This window comes from Rhincodon typus, chromosome 22, assembly GCF_021869965.1.
Source record: "Rhincodon typus isolate 14 chromosome 22, sRhiTyp1.1, whole genome shotgun sequence".
NCBI lineage: Eukaryota > Metazoa > Chordata > Chondrichthyes > Orectolobiformes > Rhincodontidae > Rhincodon > Rhincodon typus.
In genome coordinates, this window is record NC_063353.1 from 27,775,770 (window position 1) to 27,796,579 (window position 20,810).

The following is a 20,810-nucleotide window of genomic DNA, read 5'->3' on the forward strand; positions in this document are numbered from 1 at the left end:
TGACCTGTCCGTCCTCCCTGGACTGACCTATCCCCTTCCTAACTCCCCACCTACACTCACCTTTCCTGGCTCCATCCCCGCCTCTTCGACCTGTTTGTTTCCTCTCCACCTATCCTCTCCTCTATCCCTCTGCTATCCGCCTCCCACTCTCTCCCTATTTATTTCAAAACCCCCTTCCCCTCCCCCTTTTCTGATGAAGGGTCTAGGCCCGAAACGTCAGCCTCTCTGCTCCTGTGACGCTGCTTGGCCTGCTGTGTTCATCCAGCCCTGCACCTTGTTGTCTCTTATTTACGTTACTGTTCTTCCTATTGTTACAATCCTCATGGAGGAACTATAGATCAAAATAATAAAATTTATGAAATGGCCTACAAATGAAAATATTATCAACAAGTTTTCTCTTTTTATAATTTACATTAATCAGTGAGCAACAAATTAAAAATGAATTAAATTATACTGCCAATAAAAAGGTAAGTTTCACTCTGAATATTAAAGATTTGTCTTACACAAATGTGTAACATTTCCCACAGACGTGACACCATGTGCAGTTGCAAACTTCTCTAGCTCGGCCTCTGGCATGTAGGATCTCTCACTTTCCCACTCAGTCAATTCAGCAATCAAGTCACATTCATCAGCAGCCACATTTTATCCACTGTCCCCAAAGACAGTGAACCAAATAGCACGGGCCTACAGAATTTCCTTAGCAAAGTTCGTGACAGGCATGATGGCACCGATGCTCCAGATATTCATTTGTAATAGCCCAACATCAAATCCCCATGACAGTGACTGGTCAGTTCCAGTAAAACTGAAACGGCAGTAACAAAATTATCCAATTCACAGTTCCTGTTCCAATATCTGGGATTGGTATGATGAGAAGGCACCATTGATTGGAAGAACAAGATGTACAGTCTGTTTGGGCGTAGCTTATTGGAGAAATTCCCAAAATTGGAAGTTGACAAGTCCCCAGGAACAGAGATAAAAGAGAAGCTGTAGAAGTAGTGAATGCACTGCTTATCATCTTCCAAAATTCCACAGAGTCTTGATGGTGCCTGCAGATTTGAAAGTTGCAGGTGTAACTCTACTGTCTAAGAAAGGAAGGAGAGAGAAAGCAGGGATCTACAGACAAAAAACAGAAATTGCTGACGAAACTGAACAGGTCTAGCAGCGTTTGTGGGGAGAAAGTAGAGTTAATGTTTCGAGTCAAGTCACCGGAGCATCCATGGTTGTTTGTTTTATTTTCGGAATCGACAGACTTTGTCAGCCTGCCATCAGTGGTAGAGAAAATACTAGAATCTATAATGAAGGATGTGATAACTGGATACATAGAAAATAGTGATTTGATTAGGCAGAATCAATATGGATTTATGATGGGGAAGTCATGTTTGAAAAATCTTTTGCAATTTTGTAAGCATCTAAGTGGGAGCTACTGGATATGTTGTATTTGGGTTTTCAGAAGGCTTTCACAGAAGTCCCACAAGTTGATTAGTAAAGTTTGACATAATTGGATAGAGGTAATATACCAGCACAGACTGATAATTGGATAATGGAAAGAAAACAGAGTAAGAATGAAGAGTCATTCTTAGATTTGCAGGCTAGGACTAGAGTGATATTGTATGGTTCAGTGGATTTTTTTTATTCATGCACAGGATATGGGCATCACTGGCTAGGCAGCATTTATTACCTACCCAGAGGGCAGTTAAGAGTCAACCACATTGCTGTGGGTCTGGAGTCACATGTAGGCCAGACCAGGTAAGGATGGCAGTTTCCTTAAAGGACATTAGTGAACCAGATGGGTTTTTCCCGACAATCGGCAATGGATTCATGGCAATCGTTAGACGAATTAATTCCAGATTTCTTTTTTGAATTCAAATTACTCTATCTGCCGTGGCGGGTTTCAAACCTGGGTCCCCAGAACATTACCTGGGTCTCTGGATTAACAGTCCAGCGATGATACCACTAGGCCAGTGCCTCCTCTGCTGTTCACAATCTGTAAAAATTATTTGGGTATAGGGACCAAATGTCTGAGTTCCAATTAAGCAGATGACACAAAACTAGATAGTTATCTGTGTCATCAAGATAATGCAAAGTGACTTCAGAGATTTTGGAGAGGCTGCATGAATGGCCAAGAGTATAGCAGATGTAATGTATTGTTTGAGTATGAGGTTATCCATTTTATTAGAGGGACAGAGTTGCAGAGTATTTCTTAAATAATGAAAGATTGGAAAGTGTTGATGTCTGAAGGGACCTGTGTCCTTGATCTTGATCACATCACTGAATATGCAGGTGCAGCAAGCAACCAGGAAGGGAAATAGCATTCTGGCCTACATCACAAAAGGACTTGAGTGGAGGAGAGAAAATGTGTTGCTTCCAATGTACAGACATTTGAGATTGCACCTGGAGGAGTTAGTGCAGTTTCCATCCTCTTGCCTAAGGAAGGGTATAATTTCCACAGAGAAAGTGCAGCAGAAGTTTACCAGGTTAATTCCTGGGTTTTATGGATTTGTCCTATAAGGTAAAATTAGAGAGACTGGGCCTGTTTTCTCTGGATTTTGATAAGGTTCGAACTCCTCTCATTAAAACATATGCAATTTCTAAAGGACTTATCAGGATGGGTGCAGAAAAAAATGTTTGCTCAAGATGAGAGCTCTGAAATCAGAGGACACCATCTCAGGATAAGGGGCAAATTATTTATTACTGAAATAAGCAATTTCTTCACTCGGGGGGTAGTGAACTTTTGGAATTCTCTACCCCAGAGGTTTGTGGAATTCCTTCATAACTATATTCAAGATAGTGATAGTTGGAATTTTAAATATCAATAAATCAGGAGGAATGGGGATAACGTGGAAAAATAGCACCAATGTAGATTATCAGCCATGATATAGAACAGATATAGAAGGGACTGAAAGATCAATCCCTACTCCTATCTTACAGTGCTCCTAACCATATCTTCAGTTTTCAACCTTCTGTCCTGTTTAACTATTATATACCCACAGTTGCTTGTAAATGTAACTTCTCTGCACTCCCTTTTTCTGTACCTCTTCTTTGTCTGCATATTACCTTTGTGTCTGTTCACACGGTTTCCATTTTGTCTTCATTCCTTTTGGCACTGCTTCCAGGTCAAGGGGCACTAGGTCACATGGTGCAGTATTTCTTCTTATTCAAGAAAATTACAATTGATGTAAACTTTTGAAAATCCTTTCAAGTGGTTTTAAAAACAATTACAGATTCCAAAGACAATTTAAAGAAATTACAAATTTTGCTCACAGTACTGCTCACGATCAAAGGTGGTTATCACGCTGGCTTTGTCCATGATAGGAGCATGTTGATTTGGGAGTCACAAATATAAAACAACATAGAACCTGTAACATAAAAGCTTCATTTCTATAGTTTTGAAATTATTTATCAAGAGCAGAGATATCCAATTCTTTTGCATTAGATATGAATACTCAGCTCAAAATATGAATTTTTATATATCCTATTATATGACCCTGTTGACAAAAAGAATTGTACACAAAATGTAATTTCACACCAGAAACAAAGTATGCAACACCATGATGTATCTCACTTCCCCTCACCCATCCTCATTCTTCTCTTCCTCTGCACTAACCCTTTAGGCTACCTACATTACCCCTCTTGTCCTCTGTCTCTTATTCTTCTTTTATTACTTTGTTCCCTCTCCATTTCTACCCAGTTCACCGTTATTTCTATATACCTACTGTTCCCCTTCCACTCTTCCCATCAGCTTCCATCCTCACCATTGCCACTGTTTTCTTGTTCTAAAATGCCTTTTCCCATTCCCTTTCCCTCTTACACACATCAGTCTTCATCAACTCCTTCATAAAATTATGTAAAAATCTGATAGCATTATTGGATATGATCAGTGAGGTTTTTTTCCAGTTCTTTTTGTGCTTTCCTTTCCTTGCTTGTGCAGTTGGGGTGTGTATTTATTACTTGGATTTATTGGAACCCAGAAACTTTGAGATACATTTTCACAGTGTGCAACTTTCCTGTAAGAACACTCATCCAAATAGCCCAATTACATTTGTAGCATGCAGTGGTGCCATAGTACCTGATAATCTATTGATATCTAAAACACAGACAGGATTAAATGGCAATTTACATTTTAACTTTAGTATACTATAAGCTGTTTGAATAAAGTATTGCTTTACAAACATTTTTGGAAGTAATTGTGACCTAACCTGCCAGGGGTTGACCACCTATAATACAATTTTTATTGAGGTGATTGTCTTAAAACAAACATCTTTTCTAAGCAGTGAAATTATACGAAGTATTGAGCTATTAATACAGAACTTTGAGGGGGAGAAAAACAACTGAAACTTGAAAACATAGTTTCAATTGTAATATATAACTACATGGTAGAAAAATGTTCTCAGTTTAACATTTTTTTAATCCTATGATTCAGAGGCGAAGCAGCAACATTTTTCAAAAATTCTGTAATCACCATGCTTATAGAACATAGGCAGCTGCAGCTGAACGATTTGACAGTAATTGTTGTCTTTTGGAAATTGCAGAACATTTAAAGGGACTTTGTTGCCATGGTGAAATGCCTGAAAGACATGTTATCAAGCCTACATGCAGTGCAGCAGCATTCAGATGTACTGTTACTTCATCACTAATCATGTCATGTGTTTTAAAACAAATTTTTATGTATTTGCTATCTAGTGTGTTCATTTGATTTCTTTTCTCTTTGGTCTCCCTATTCCTTACAAATTATTGCTAGAAAAAAGAATGACTGGTCTGTTTAGCTTATTTTATCAGTAGCCAAATGACCCAGTGATAACACTCCTTTAGTTGTCTCTCCCAGTCTAATGAATTGTTTGGACTGTCTTTAATATCTACCTACAGCAGCGCTGTAGACAAGGAATTTCAGAAAGTAAAACTAAATTAACGTTCTATCAGTATATGAAACAATGTTTATTCTCTAATTCATTTTACCAATCTAGTGCTTCTATTCCCACCTTAGAATTAATCAGGAAACGTCACCAGCATGAAGTAACAGGCAACTTGAAGAGCTGACCTATTTCCAGAACATGTTGTTGAAATATTGAGTTCATCAGAAAATATCCAATATGCAATGGCTATCATTTTAATGGATCTGTCTGTACATTTCCCCCCATGCTATTTTAATCCAATCTTGTGATATGTGATATATGTATATATAAAAGATTGTCACGAGGGAATATCCGTTGTTGCATATTGAAATAAGTTTTCTTAAATTATATGTCGTCTTCGGACTATCTTTATTTCATTACCCTCTAGGAACAACTATAAGAGCAATGAAGTATGATTTTTTTATTAATCTCCAGATGTCTGTCTGTCAATGAAAACCAGACGGAGAGCAGTAAAATGCTTCCTTTCTAATTAAGGAGGTGACATGCATTTCTATTTATGTTCAATACTTGAAATTTTCAATTATTTAATATGTCCTGAGTACATTTTTGGGAAGAAAATCCTATAACACAATGATTCATTTTGGAATATGCTTCAGATTATAAAATTATGTTTACAATAGCAGAGGGAATTTATTGTTTGAAAATATTTCAGAAACAAATATACTAAATGTCTAAAAAACAAAAGGAGACAAAAATTTAAAATGTGTCATTATTTTTCAAGCAGGAAGTAGTGGTAACTAACACATACAACAATACTGGCAGGATGCTAAGTGTTTCAAACAGTGGCTTAGTTCATTCTCTACACTACATTTTGTATACTAATTAAATCATCACAGGCTTCTTTGGCTCTTATAGTAAGAGAACTAGCCTCAGATCCAAATTAGTTTTGCTTCAAATTTTACATTCAACTGATACTTAGAATTGTATTTTTCTTTTTGTTATGCAAGTGTAATTGTACCATAATTCCACATACGATTGCTGAAAAAAATAAACAAGTGTGAGACACTGAAAGATTTTCTTTGTGATGTCTTATGCACATTAAAATTCTGGACTGAACAACTAGGATCAAAAACTCTGTTCATCTCTGTTCTATCCGCTGCCCTTGTGCCTGATCTCTCTGTTTCAAAACAGGGAGAGTGTTGCCAATTTAAAAACCGATCTCCAGCACAGTCTTGTTTTTAACAAAATTGAAAGAGATATCCGATACTGTTATGATCAGGATCTGGGAAGCAATTGGCTTTATGCATTTAAATGTAGTCAATTATGCTTCAAGTCTTCACATTAGAAGTGGTATACTCAATCCAGTATTAGAAACAGGACAAATCTTTGACGAAAGCAAAATCCTAATAATCTAAAATGCTAATCTAATAATCTACTTATTTCTATTTCTTTCTGTTTACTTCTAATAGAGTTGGTAATTACTTAACTGGTGATTTTTAAGATGTCAAAAAAATTTGTTCTTTGAAGCCTTATTTGGCACTCGGTTGACTGGACAGCTGGTTTGCAATGCAGAGAAACACCAACAGTGTATAGATCTATTTTACTTACTTGGCATCTTAACCAATTATTGCATCTTTGTTAAATCCATTTTGCTTTAATAAGAAACCCATAATTATGTATATGAATAAACCTGCTTGATTAGATCTTCATGTTGAAAGCCAATAAGGTATTTAGCTAGCCACCTTGTTAACTGGAAAAATTATTTTTATTTTATGACCTGGAGAGTATTGGGATGAGAACGATGGGTGCATTCCTCCAGCCTTGTCATCTACCAAGTCATCTGAAATTTGTTGCTGTATGCATTTTTAATAAGAGTTTACAGCATTTGAGTAGAACCTGAGATGAACAGCTTAGTACATTTGGATGTGGTTGTCCATCCTACCAGATCATCGGGCTGCTGTCTCATTAGAGTGATGACTGGTGGTGCTTTAACCCGAGGGTCACTATTCCTCAAGCGAGGGGAGAAGTTGAGAAGAATTGTCCTTCATGGTAACCTCAATGTGGAGGTACTACAGCAATTAACATCTGATCTGTTGCTTGTGGGATAACTTGTCTCCCAATGTGCAGTTTGGACATTGTATGGGATGGAACCTTGCTATGGTCTCCTGGATGAGTTTGAATTTATGCAAGAAAGAGTTGAGCCTGCCAACAAGTAAATATTACATAGCTTCTCAGATGTTGTTTAAAGAACCAGAATTACTTCTGTTGACCTAAATTTAGGGCCCTTTTTTCCTTCTGTTGTGAGCTTCACTCCAATACCACTGTTGATTATCACTCTAAGAAGCTATTTATGATATTTGCATACAAGGATTCGGTTGGTCCTGTGACATTTCTTGGTTCGCATGCTTACTATGGAGAATAACCCATTTGTTTCAAATGGGTTGATGATTATTTTTGACATATAGCTGACAAGATAACAATGCACATTGAGAGGTGGTGAAATATTATGGCTGAGTAATTTCTAGGTAAATTAAAATACTTCTGAAGAAATGTTTTCCCACTTTTATACCTTTTAATATTCCTTTTCCAATGCAGTTAAAGAATGGTAAATATGACTCCGGTTCATTTTAAATAGAGCTGGTGATCCTGAATCAGCTACATTTCCTTAACTGCATTCCGTGCCCATTATCCTTTGTGGTCCATCACAGTTTTTACAAGGATAGTAGCTCTTGAACCTATGTAGCCTTAAAGATTTGCATTCATTTACAAGAAAAATCTCAGTGATTTTATGTTTTCCTGGTTCCCAGTTGACTGAGTATTGCTTTGTATACACGTTTAAAACCATCCTGTCTCCTTTTGTAGCGTCCTGTTTCTCCATACCCTGCATAGCCTTGTCCTGTTTCTCCATACCCTGCATAGCCTTCTCCTGTCTCCCCTCCCCATCCCACCCCTTGAACCCAACAGGCAACTTCCTGTTGCACGGTTCTCGGATCCCTTTCCAACCTCACTAAAAGGAATCTCCTGGTTCCCCCTTAGCTAATCAACTTCACATCCAGTCATAGCTTTGATGTCACTGGCAATTCCCTCACTGCCAGCATTAACTTTCCCAATGACAGGCTGTTACTCTAATGGCAGACTAATTTTCTGCTGTATTTGGTGTTGATGGGTTTATTATTGAGTCTATCAACAGTACACACTGGGCAAAAGCAGCCTGCAATCTAAGCAACAGCGCTTCACCATTTTACTTAAAGGAGTGACTTTAATATGATCGGTCACTTCCATGATTTAATTTTCCGAAGCACTTGGAGACTCTTGAAGGCAAATTTGTTTGCTATCTCTGTGTATTTTGAGCCCTACAGGGCAGCTAGAAAAGTTAGTCAATAAAGCATATAGAGTATTTTACTCAGCAAGAACAAGGAGAATATGCTACAACTGTATAAAATGCAATTAGACTACAGCTCTGGTCACCACATCAAAGAAGGACGTGATTACACCAGAAAGGATACGTAAGAAATGTTGCAAAGAATGGACAATTTTAGCCATGAGAAAAAATTTGGTAAGCTAGAATTATTTTCTTTGGAAGAGAGGGAATTGAGGAGAGATTTAATGAACATGGAAATAATTAGGAGGAGCCTAAATAAAACAACTAGGAATCAACTATTTTTATTATCAGGCAGACCAGTAACTAGGGGATAAAGATTGATAGTTATTGGTAGAAGGATTATGAGAGTGTTGAAGGTTTTTAATTTTCTCTGAGGATAGTGGGATTCTGGAACTGACTGCTTGGAATAATGGCACAGGTACTGTGTAAGAGAAAACACTGGATGTGCCTTGTGGTGATGTAATCCACAGGACTACAGATTAAGAGAGGAGCAGGAACGCTGACGTTTCGGGCCTAGACCCTTCTTCAGGCCCGAAACGTCAGCCTTCCTGCTCCTCTGATGCTGCTTGGCCTGCTGTGTTCATTCCAGCTCTACACCTTATTATCTCAGATTCTCCAGCATCTGCAGTTCCTACTATCTCTGACTACAGATTAAGAACTGGTTTTGACTTTTGGTTGATATGGAACAAGAACCAGGATTGCCTCCTTCTGAACCAGACTTATGTTTCTACATACTGGTCTGGTGGGTTGTAGTTTATTTATAGTGATAACATTAATTTTCTCTTCGCAATTTCTGTTCAAAATAGCATATCTCTTGCACGATGATCAACTTCATTCTGTCCCAGTTGTTTCTATTGTGTATGGCTCTCTTTTGCCAAGTATAAATATCCTATATCTCAAATCAAATAGATTTCCAATTTAACGATTTGGTAACGTTTCCAAAGTACTCAACACCCCTTCAGAAATGTAGTCATATTTTCAGTGCACTTGGTGTTAGTTTTTTTGCACCTTGATGTGGAATTCCTATAAATTATAGGCCTGTGATTCCATAATGTACAGACCAAGGGAATGTTAAGACCTAGTTTAAAACAATAATTATATAGCATCTGAAACTTAGATGGTATGAATGACTGAAATTCAGGTTGAAAGAACACGTGGTGTAATTTTGACAGTAGAAAATAGTCCATAAACTATGCCAACCTGCTAAGAATGTGTAGGTGAAAAAGAACATAATATGTTGCATTATTGAGAGTCAGAGCTTTAAGAAGAATTAATAAACTACCTTAAATTACCTATTAATAAACTGCTTTATTAATAGTTAATTTGTTTCTTCCCTATCTATTATAACACAGTACACCATTTGCTTACTCATTTAGAAATTTGAATCAATAAAACTATGGATTGTGTCACGAAAAACTCAATGACTCTATTATTGCTCTTTAGGTACTACAAGGCCACCTAAAGAAGGAGAGGTCCCTGGTGTTGACTACAATTTTGTGACCGTGGAAGAATTTATGGAACTTGAGAAAAGTGGTTCACTGTTAGAAAGTGGGACTTATGAAGGTAATTAAATTTTTAATGGATGGTCCTGACACAAGTACTGCATTTGTAATTTGACTTCACAGGTACAGACAATGTATCTTACTAATTCTGACTGTAATGAGGTCAGAGCTGAGTGGCCCTGGAAGAATCCAAGCTGGGTGTCAGTGAGCAGGATATTGCTCTTGGCAACTTACATCACTTCACTGATGATCGAGAGTTGACTGATGGGCTGAATTGTATATGTCCTGCTTTAAGTACAATTTTCCACAATGTCAAGTAGATACTAGTCTTGCAGCTGTATTGAAACATATTGGCCAAGGGAGCGGCAAGTTCTGGAGCAGAAGCTTTTAGTACTATTGCTGTAATGTTGTCAGGGCCTGTAGTCTTTACAGGAAATAGTGCTTTCATATGTTTTTCGATATCATATGAAGTGAATCAAAGTGGCTGAAGACTGCCATCTGTGATGCTGGGAACCTCTTGAGGAGACAAAGATGGAACATCCACTTGGCTCTTCTGGCTGAAGGTTATTGAAAATGCTTCAGCATTACCTTTTGCACTGATGTGCTGGGTTGTCCCACAATTCAGAATGGGAATATTTGTGGAGCCGTCTGCTGTAATGAATTGTTTAATAGTCGATTACCATTCACAATTGGATGTGGTAGGACTGCAGAGCTTAGATCTGATTTGTTGGTTGTTTGGATCAGTTAGCTCTGTCTGTTACTTGCTGCTTATTCTGTGTGGCATTCAAGTAACCCTGTTTTGTAGCTTCACCAGGTTGACACCTCATTTTTACGTATACCTGGTGCTGTTCCTGGCAAACCTCCTGCACTCTTCATTGAACCAGGGTTTGTCCTGTGGCCTCATGATAATGGTAGAGTGGAGGATATGAAGCTCCATGAGGTTGCAAATTGTGTTGGAGTATGATTCTGCTCCAGATGGTTCACTAAGCCTCATGGATGTTGATTCTCAAGTTGCTCAATCTTTTTGGTCTAGCACAGTAGTAGTGCCACACAGCACACTGTAAGGCAATATCAGTGCACAGGTCATCTTCACAAGAACTGTGTGGTAATCACTCTTAGCAATAATGTCATGGACAGATTCATCTGAGGCAGGCTGATTAGTGACGATGAGGTCAATTTTTTTTCCATTTTGTTGTTTTCCTGACCATCTCCCACAGACGCATTCCAACATTTAGGAAGTGACTAGCTTAATCCGTAGTATTGTCGCTAAGCCACTGTTGATAGTGGACATTGAAATCCCAACCCAGAGTACGTTCTGAAACCTTGTCATCCTCAGTGCTTCCTCCAAGTGTTGTTCAATATGGAGATTAGCACCAATGATTCTGAGATTAGTCTTGGATATGTCATGAGCTAGAATAGAAATATCCTAGCCTTCGGGTACATTTTGCTGAACATTTGTGAATATAGAGAAAACAATAATGGCCCAAAACATGTCACTATTAAATTGCAAGTTACCAACACATTTGAGAGATTTTTTAAAAATGGTATGACTGTGGATACCTAGAGCCTTCTAGAGGATTTGCATTTTTAATCCCTTCTTTCACAGGAACAATATTGCCTCCCCATTATTTTTAAAAGCTTGTTGGATTTGCACATTAATTGTCCATTAAAATGTCTCAGCAAGTTAAATATGGTAATTAACAGCTGAGATTTTGCATCTATGAAGCAAACACACAGAAGCAATGGGGAAAGGATGTAAAATTATATGGGATAATACTGAGTCAGCCTGTCAAAGTTATGATGTCAGTCCTACATTTTGCAAGGGAGACACAGCAGGTTTTGTGGAGAAGCTATTCGTGTTCTCAGAATTGACAATTGAAAAGCATCTAGCTTGTTAGTTAGGCAATGATTGGTCCTTTAGATTTTATGATAAGCACATAGAGGATAGGATGGGGTCTGGCTCCTTAGCAGCTTTTCAAAGTGTGCAACGGGCAGCAGTTGTTCTCGTTACTTCTTTTGCAGCTGTTGAATTATGTTTTTTCCTTTCATAGCTAGAAAGGAGTCGGGAAGTTATTTGTTTGGTGTCAAGATCCCCTTGATGAAAGTGAGCGTCTAGCGATGGGATTATTGGAGGGGGCCCTAAGAGTGATGTAGGCTGTACAGTATGAAAATTTACTAACAAGATGTCCCAGTCAGATGGACAGTGCCTTGGACGACCTACGTTCCAGAGAAGGCCCCTCCAGCAAAGAAACAAGTCAGGGCTAAGACAGAGGATGGTGGTGAGAGATGTATAGGTTTGGATCAGTAGATCAGGATAACGGCTATCTCCTGGCCTCTTCCAGGGATAACCTTGCTATGACCACCTCTGCTCCCTTTGCTCAGACTTCCTTGGTTAGGTGAGGAAGTACCACCTTCTATCCCCAAAGAAGATGATCTCACAGCTTATTCAAACAGCCATAGAAGTTGTCACTGTACCTTGAGGCTACTCAGGGTCTTGCTTCAGCCATGCTGTAAAGCACTTCTATTCTGTGGGTTTCCAAGAATATTGGAAGGATCACTGGTAGCTGAAATCTGGCAAACCTGAGTCTTCAAATGATGGTTTTTGGGATGATTGCTAAAGTAAAAAGTTTTCACATCAAAGCTTGGGTGCTGATAACTCATCAACATGGTACCAAGCACTTATTTCTGCGCCAGGTCACAATCCATGCAGCACCTCAAAGCCGCTAGCTGCTGAATAATTGATTACCCAGCTTACTGTCTGCATTAGATTTCTGAGGGAAGTGCGACTCTGAGAACCTTTCCTACCCACTTCCAGTTCTACTTTCCTTTTCTCTGCTGGGTTCTGTGAATTCATGAACACCATCTTGCGCACTTTCAGTGATGTGAATAATATTAATGCGTTGCTGCCCAACTTCTCCAATCCAATGTAGATTCTCATTCCTTGAAGCGATACATTGTTTAGGTACTTAAAAAATTTAAAATAACATTTTAAAAAAATCTTTTCAGTCAATTATTCTTTCTCTATTAATTCAGTATTCCCACCCTTATTTCTCCTTTTCTATCTGATTTAACTCAAATTCACCCACCTTAGCAGCTCTCCCTTGATAAATTTTCAGTGATTATGGAAATATACTGTTAGTTCTGCCATCCACTGAGGTCCCGGGTTCTCTGTTGTCCTCAACACATTGTTACAAAGGCTCAAACATGCTGCAAGTTACAGTGCTAAAATGTTTGAACTGAAAATTACAGGATTACAGTAATTATTGGTGTAATATTTAAACTAATTTTTATTTGTAAAATATTTAAAAGGGAAAAATAGACAAAATAGATCATGGGCAAGTCGTAGTCGTAAGCAGATAAATGAACCTTTCCGTCCAATTCGTTAACACTGACCAGACATCCCAATCTGACCTAGTTCCATTGGCCCATACCCCTCTAAACCCTTCCTATTCATTTACCCATCCAGGTGCCTTTTAAATGTTGTAATTGTACCAGCCTCTGCCACTTTGTCTGGCAGTTCATTCCATACACACCCCACCCTCTGCATGAAAATGTTGCCCCTAGGGTCCTTTTTCAGCCTTTCTCCTCTCAACTTTAATCTATGCCTCTAGTTTTGGACTTGCCCCACTCTTGGGAAAAAAAGCCTTGACTATTCATCCTATCCAGGCCCCTCATGATTTTTTAATCTTCGATGATGTCACCCCTCAGCCTCCAACACTCCAGGGAAAAATGCTCCAGCCTATTCAGCCTCTCTAACTCCAATGCTGCAGTCATTTCAATATTCTTATAAATCATTTTTGCATCCCTCTCAAGTTTCACAATGTCCTTCCAATAGAAGGGCAACCAGAATTGTGCGCAATGTTCTAAAAGTGGTCTCAACAGCATCCTGTACAGCCACAACATGATGTCCCAACTCCTATACTCAATGTTCTGACCAATAAAGACAAGCATGCCTTATTCGCCAACCTGTCTACCATTTTTAAGGAACTATGCACCCACAACCCACGGCGTCTTTGTACGGCAACACTCCCCTGAGTCCTACCATTAAGTCCTGCCCTGGTACCACATTAACGAGCCTCCAGTCTTCTAGCACCTCATCCGTGGCTGTGAGTGATATAGATATCTCAGCAAGGGGCCCAGCAATCTCTTCCCTAACTTCTCACAAAATCCTGGGATATACCTGATCAGGTCCTGGGGATTTATCTACCTTTATGTGTTTTGAGACCTCCAGCAAAGTCATTATTGTATTTTTTAAAACAAAGTCAGCTGCTCAATAATTAACTGCCAAAAACTAAATTGCCCATGGTGTCCAGGGATGTGTAGCTTAGCTGGATTAGCCATGGCAAATGCAGGGTAGCAGGGATGGACTGGGGTCGGAGGAGGTGGGTGGGTCTGGGTCTGGGTCTGGATGGAATGCTCTTCGCAGGTGTGAACTTGTTGGGCCGAATGGTCTGTTTCCACACTGTAGGGATTCTATGAATTAGGTTTCAGCTCTGAGTTTCCTATGTTTACATGGCCATGTTAGAAAGTCAGTTTTCAGAAATTTGTCACTTTGAAAATCTGCTGTTCAAACTGTTACCTCCTATTCTTTTGTTGCATCCTGTTTGCCTCAGTAGCAAAAGATGAGGATTTGATAATGAGGTTTGCTGAGGACATGAAAATATAATTTTTATATTTTTCATGATCGAAGCATTCAGTGTATATATAATACATAAGAATCTAAGCAGAGCAACTTTTCTGCTGTTTACAAATATATTAAAGCAGCTTAGACTGTTAGCATTCACTTTTAACATTAATAAGCAGAGGATGTAACCATGGAACTTTTACACTGCCCAGAGAGTTAAAATCAATACTCCTCGTGAGAGTGTCTCTGCAGACTAAGAATTTGAGAGCCAGACAGTAGAATTATTCAGATGGAAGCGTCATCATTTCTCCATGCCCTTGGCCTGTATCTGCCCCTCCTGCTGCTGCAACTGTCCATCAGTGGCATTCTGATGCCATTCATCCTCTGTGTCTGAGCCTGGTCTTGAAGTACTAGTCTTGGACCCAATCTTCATTAAACTGAATTTAAAATTCAACTATATTATGATCATTGAAAGCACAATGTGGAACTGGAGGAACACAGCAAGCCAGGCAGCATCAGAGGAGTCGGAAAGTTGACGTTTTGGGTTGGGACCCTTCTTCAGAAAATTCATTTTCTGACTCTCTGACTCCAGCATCTGCAGGTCTTGCTATCTCCATATTATGATCATTGCTACCTAGAGACACCTCACTAATAGAGGTTATTTATTAATCCTACCTTGTTGCACAAGACCAGGACAATTATAGCCTGTTCTAGGCTCCAGAACATCCTGTTCTAAGAAACTATCCCAGAAGCATTCTATGAGTCCCTCATCACAGCTACATGTGCTGATTTGATTTTTTTTTAAAGTCCATATGTCGATCAAAATCCCTTTTCGTATTGTCTTATCTTTCTGACAAGCTCCTATTATTTCTTCCTTTATACTCGCCCCTATCATATGGTTATTGTTAGAAGCCTGTACACCACTTCTGGCTTTCTTCTTTTATCATTTCTCATCTCTATCCAAAACACTTCTACCCCCTGAATGACTCTGGTCATCCCTCTCGATTAGGTTAATATTATCTTTTGTTAGTAAAGCAGCCTCCACTTTTTCCAAGCTTCCAGTTCTTCAAAATGTCGTCTACTCTTAAATATACATTCACACTCTGTGTTATCCTGCAACCATATCTCTGTAATGCCTGAGATTATACTTATTTCTATTTGACTATCGGTTCATCTGTTTTGTTTGAAATGTACATGCATTCAAATGCAGATATTTTTATCCTTTTATTATTTTTGTAACCTCTAGCCTTATCTGTTGCTTTGTACTGTCTGTCCTTCCTGTCAGCTCTGCTGCTTCTCAAAATATTGATTGTCTCTTGAAAAGCATCAAGAGCACGAGGAGCGGACCTGTGGTTGAAGAATCTGGAGCAGTGAATATAGGAGATACAGAGTCTGATTGGAGAGGAACTCTTCAGAGCTTCAGTATCTTCCACGTTGACTTTTCTCTCATTTGTCAGCCTCATAATTGGACTTTCAATGCCAAATTTGTTCTCATGTGTTTTAAATGCTGTGTGAAGCTAATCTATAAAAATATAATGATAAAAAATATCCACATTGTGAAACCAGGTAATCAATTAATTTGGTGATACTCGATCACTATTTGTATTTCCATGGATTGATATCTTAGAGAAACTACAGTATGGTTCTGTGAAGATTTACCGCTGATCATTTTGCCATTTGATATTGTGAGAAATTAACTTTGTGGCCAAGAAGATGGATTTGATTTTTAAGTATGAAACATTCTGAGCTACAAAGCCTATGTGTAGAAGTAAAGATGCTGCTTCTTCAGGTTCCAATCTTTCACAAGTTATTTTTGGCTATATTGAGCACACTAAAGTTCAAAAAATTACATAGTAGTTGTAAATTCATATCTTCCTCTGACAGCAGATGTTTTAAATGTTTGTGTATTTGTAAAATATAGCAATTGAATCAAAACATCTATAAAAATTGCAGACATAATTTGCAAAACTATGATTTCTGATGTAACGTGAACACTTTGCACGTTTGCATGTTAATGATATTCATTACGTAAACTATTAAACGAAATTCCTGTCATTTTAATAGCAGTGTTTTGGAATACTGTTGTCAGATTATGACTTAAGGGTTTGTAAACTGCAGGCATGCTATGCACATATTACTTCTAGTTCAGTAGAATTGTCTATTTATAGTTGTTGAATATTGGTAACCTTGTCTATTTTGGAGAATGTTGCTTTTTGTACTTGGTTTTTGGATTTTACTGTTGAAGTATAACATTTAATAGGGATCATATCCCTTTCAAAATATATGAGTCACTGTTTTGGAGGGATAACTTCATAGGTATTGAAAATCTTACTTTCCTGAGATATTTGACAAGTATGTTGTGTGTAGTTATGCCTTGGGGATATGTCCCTCTCCTAAACTGAATGTAATCCAACCTGATTAACCTTTCCTCATTAAACAAATCCCTTATCCATGGAATTAGCCAAATGAACCTTCTCTGAAGTGCTTTCAATGCAAAATGTCCCCTTTAAATAAATTGACCAAAACTATATACAGTACCAACATTCTGCACAACTGGAGGAAGATTGCCCTACTTTTAAACTCCACCCCCTCACTTGAAGGCCAACATTTAATTTGCCTTCCAAATAACTTTGTTATGGTCACAGTTGTGGAAGTATTGAGCAACCAGATTTGTTACAATTAGCTTGATAGACCACAATAATTTAAAGAATATAATGCATGGAAAAAGTAGAAGTATGAAAATAGCAACAGAAATTCAAGATTAAGTTGAAAGACCAAAATTATCTTCCCAATGCAAACTTAAAACAAACAGAAGTAATAATGACTAAATAGGTATATTGAACAAGATTGTTTCTCAACAATATAAGCTTCTATCTTAAAACCCATTAAACAGACTTAATCCAACTTTTTGTATTGTAATTTCCACTGCCAATATATGTCAGTTAAACATATTTGTACTCTGGAAGGCAGTTCTTTTTCACTCTGGGTCTGTCTACACTGGTCAAAGCTCAGGTCTACAGTATAACACTACCAACACAACCTTCTGGTCCAAGTATAATCATCACATACCACAACCCATCAGACTCACACAGATGCCACTCACACTCACTGGCTCCCGTGTTCTCCGTCCCACGCACTCCGCAACCGTCAGTGACTTTGGGACCTTTAAGTGCTTTACATACTGGAGCATGACAGATATTGCTGTGAAATGCAGACATTTCTTGACCTCCCAATGCCTGATCCTGCATTGAGTAGATTTCTAATTGGTGTCCTACGATGGAGGCACCCAGGACAGGCCAGACTTTGAGAATGGTCCATAAAAATCACTGACAGATAAGTGGAAAATCTTCAATATAATTACCTCTTCTGTCAGTAGTCTAAAGATCTGAGCCATACTTATTTCTGTGATTTTTTTTTTGTTCAAATGCATAAAAGATTTGCTGCAACATGGTCAATTTAAATGGCATTAGCGGAGTTGTTGGTTTCCTTCTTTAGCCAATTCTTTATTATAATTAGTTGGTTCTTAATGCCAAACCCACGTATAAGTTGATTATTTACTGATTTAGAATGTAGTAACTGTCTTAGAAATTTTACTGATTCAGAAGGAAAATATGGAATAACTTTATTAATATTGAAACCAATATTACTTCCACATTCTGCCAACAGAACTATAACGATCTATGTGAAAAGAAAACAAGGGAAGTTGAGATGTTAGTCCCATTATTCTCTTCTGGTCTGCTATGGATATTTGGATTTAAGGGCTTCTTTATTGCTGTTTGATGATAACATTCAGTAACTCCCAACATAGTCTTCAGCAAAACCAGACTGTTCATAACCTCTCTACCTTTGATTTCCATACCCTTTCCGTTACCACTGTTTGGAGAAATGTAACTGTAAGGACACTGTGCGCTCTGAATTGTCATAGTCATTTGACTTCTGCTGTTGATTTCAACATAAAGAAGCCATTAAAGCCTATGCATTAAACATGGCATTGAAAGTGAGCAGCTGAAATTATGGGGATTTTTAAAGGTGTAAAGAGCCAACTGCTATAAAAAAAACAATAATTAGCCCTGCAATCTGCAGCTTTTTTCCAATGAGTGAATCAGGATGGCTTTGAATTTTCCAGCTCTGCTTCTGTGAAGGTGAAGGCAATAAGAAATATAATTAGAATTTCTTCCAATCTCAATGGCAGAATGGTCAGATAGTGACAGATTTAGAAAATAGTGTAATGGGTTCATGTTTTCTGCTCATCAGTGACGAGGAGACAGCTGTACAAATTGTGTTGCACCCTAGACCTCACTGAAGAGCAGAAGAGTCAGACTGGTGAAGTCTTGTAGGCCTTGAAGACCATTTGGAACTGATTGAACTTGAAATGGCATGTGTTTAACATCAGAGCTTGAAGTGTTTTGCTGAAGCAATGCAAACCTATAATTGCTGCTTGGAAGATATTGGTTAATGATTCTGATGAAGCACTGTACATCCAAGTTAAATGTGGTAAATAGTTTGTGTCTGTTTAAAAATGATTACATGAGAAGCGCATCAAGTGAATGTGAGGTATCAGATTGAATGTGGCATCAGTGTCTGTTATCATTTTCACAGACCTGTGCAAGGTGGCTCAAGATGATAACCAAAAAAATAAAGCCGTCAAAGGAAAAGTTGAGGATATGTAATAGATCAATACCTATCCCAAGAGGACAAATTAAGCTGAGAGGCCAGTGCAGCGTCAAGAATAAAGATCTGCAGTTCACGATTATAATCGTAAGCAAAGATTACTTATCTCAGATGGTGCAAGTTTAAAGCTTGAACTGGTAGTGCCACAAGTACCTAATTATATTTGCAGTGTTTCATAGAATACCACGCTATGGACTGCTGAGCAGATCCTAAAATTTTACAAAGATATTTTCACAGATCTTTGGTCCAGCCCCTCCAGGTGAACATCATCTCAAAGTACATGAGAGTGTAAGACCAGTTGCATCTACCAAACAGAGTTCCAGCTGCCCTCAAGTCTAGCCTGAGAGACATGACAGTGGAGCTGAAAAAGAAGGGAGTAATCAAGAGAGTGTCAACTCCTACAGAACAGACTGGATTACCAGCTTGTGGCAAATAGCAACAATACCTGGAACGCTGAGCGAATGTATACATCCAAAAGATCTCAGCAAAACTTTGAAGATATCCCACTAACCCATGCTAATTATTAGAAAAACTATGATAGATACTGGCATGTGAAGTTAGAGAAAAGTAGCAGCTTCCCGACTACATTGGGCATGCCATTTGGGAAGTACAGATGGCTGCACACGCTGTTTGGCATTTTACCTGCTCCAGAAGAAGGTCAATGTAGCGAGGATGAGGTAGTGATCTTGGATGATCTGACAGTCTATGTATGTGCGGTTAGGTTAAAAGATGACAAAGCAGATCATCAAAATCTAGTGTGACCATTGTGGAGAGCTCGCCAGGTGAACTTGAAACTGAACAAGAAAAAGTTCAAATGATTTTGAGTGAATTCAAGCAGAATTAGAATTAGATTTTATTGTCATATGTACTCGAGTACAGAGATACAGGAGTACAGTTGAGGTTGGTTGGCTCGCTGAGCTGGTTTGTTGTTTTGCAGACGTTTCGTTACCGTGCTTGGTAACATCCTCAGTGCAGCCTCTGATGAAGCGTCGGTGTGTTTTCCCGCCTGGTTTTTAAACTCTGGGGTCCGTTGCGATGGATTGCCTCACTTCTGGGTTTCCTCCGTAGTGGAATGTATATGGGGTCGAGTTCAATGTGTTTATTAATAGCTTGCTTCGTGGAGTGCCATGCTTCCAGGAATTCTCGTGCTTGTCTCTGCCTAGCCTGTCCCAGGATCTTGGTGTTGTCCCAGTCGAAGTCGTGGTTCTCCTTGTCCACGTGGATTGAGATGAATGAGTATTGGTCGTGTCTTTTTGTAGTCAGTTGGTGTTCATGTAGTCTTGTTGTTAGTTTCCTTCCTGTTTGTCCGATGTAGTGTTTCTCGCAGTCTCTGCAGGGGATCTTGTAGATGACATTGGTCCTGTCCATGGTGGGGAGTGGGTCTTTAGTTTGGGTGAGCACTTGTCGTAGGGTTGATATGGGTTTGTGTGCCACTCTGATGCCCAGTGGTCGTAGAAGTCTTGTGGTGAGTTCTGACGTGTTCCTGATGTAGGGTAGTGTGATGAGTGTGTCGGGGTGTGTAGAATCTTTCTGATGCTGTTCCTGTAGGCATCTCCTGACCCAGTTCTTTGGATATCCATTATCCTTGAACACTTGGAAGAGGTATTCCTCCTTCTCTTGGCATAGTTCCATGTTGCTGCAGTGTGTTGTTGCCCTTTTAAATAGTGTTCGCACGCAGCTTCATTTGTGTGTGCTGGGATGGTTACTATTGAAGTTCAGTACCTTGTCTGTGTGTGTGGCTTTTCGGTGTACTTTCGTTTGCAGTTCCCCATTTGTCTTGC

The 20,810-nt window shown here is 38.7% G+C and overlaps 2 protein-coding genes across 15 annotated transcripts in view; one reads left to right on the forward strand and one right to left on the reverse strand.

Annotated features, from left to right (window-relative positions):
* Positions 1-20,810, reverse strand: part of LOC109913613 (guanine nucleotide-binding protein G(i) subunit alpha-1) — a 1,176,207-nt gene that overhangs the window by 646,366 nt on the left and 509,031 nt on the right. The window lies entirely within an intron of this gene.
* Positions 1-20,810, forward strand: part of magi2a (membrane associated guanylate kinase, WW and PDZ domain containing 2a) — a 569,288-nt gene that overhangs the window by 339,998 nt on the left and 208,480 nt on the right. For all 14 annotated transcript variants that reach the window (XM_048610359.1, XM_048610360.1, XM_048610361.1 and 11 more), the window contains exon 3: positions 9,676-9,795. In XM_048610359.1, coding sequence (XP_048466316.1) covers positions 9,676-9,795 — 120 coding nt within the window. The remainder of the gene's footprint in view (positions 1-9,675; positions 9,796-20,810) is intronic.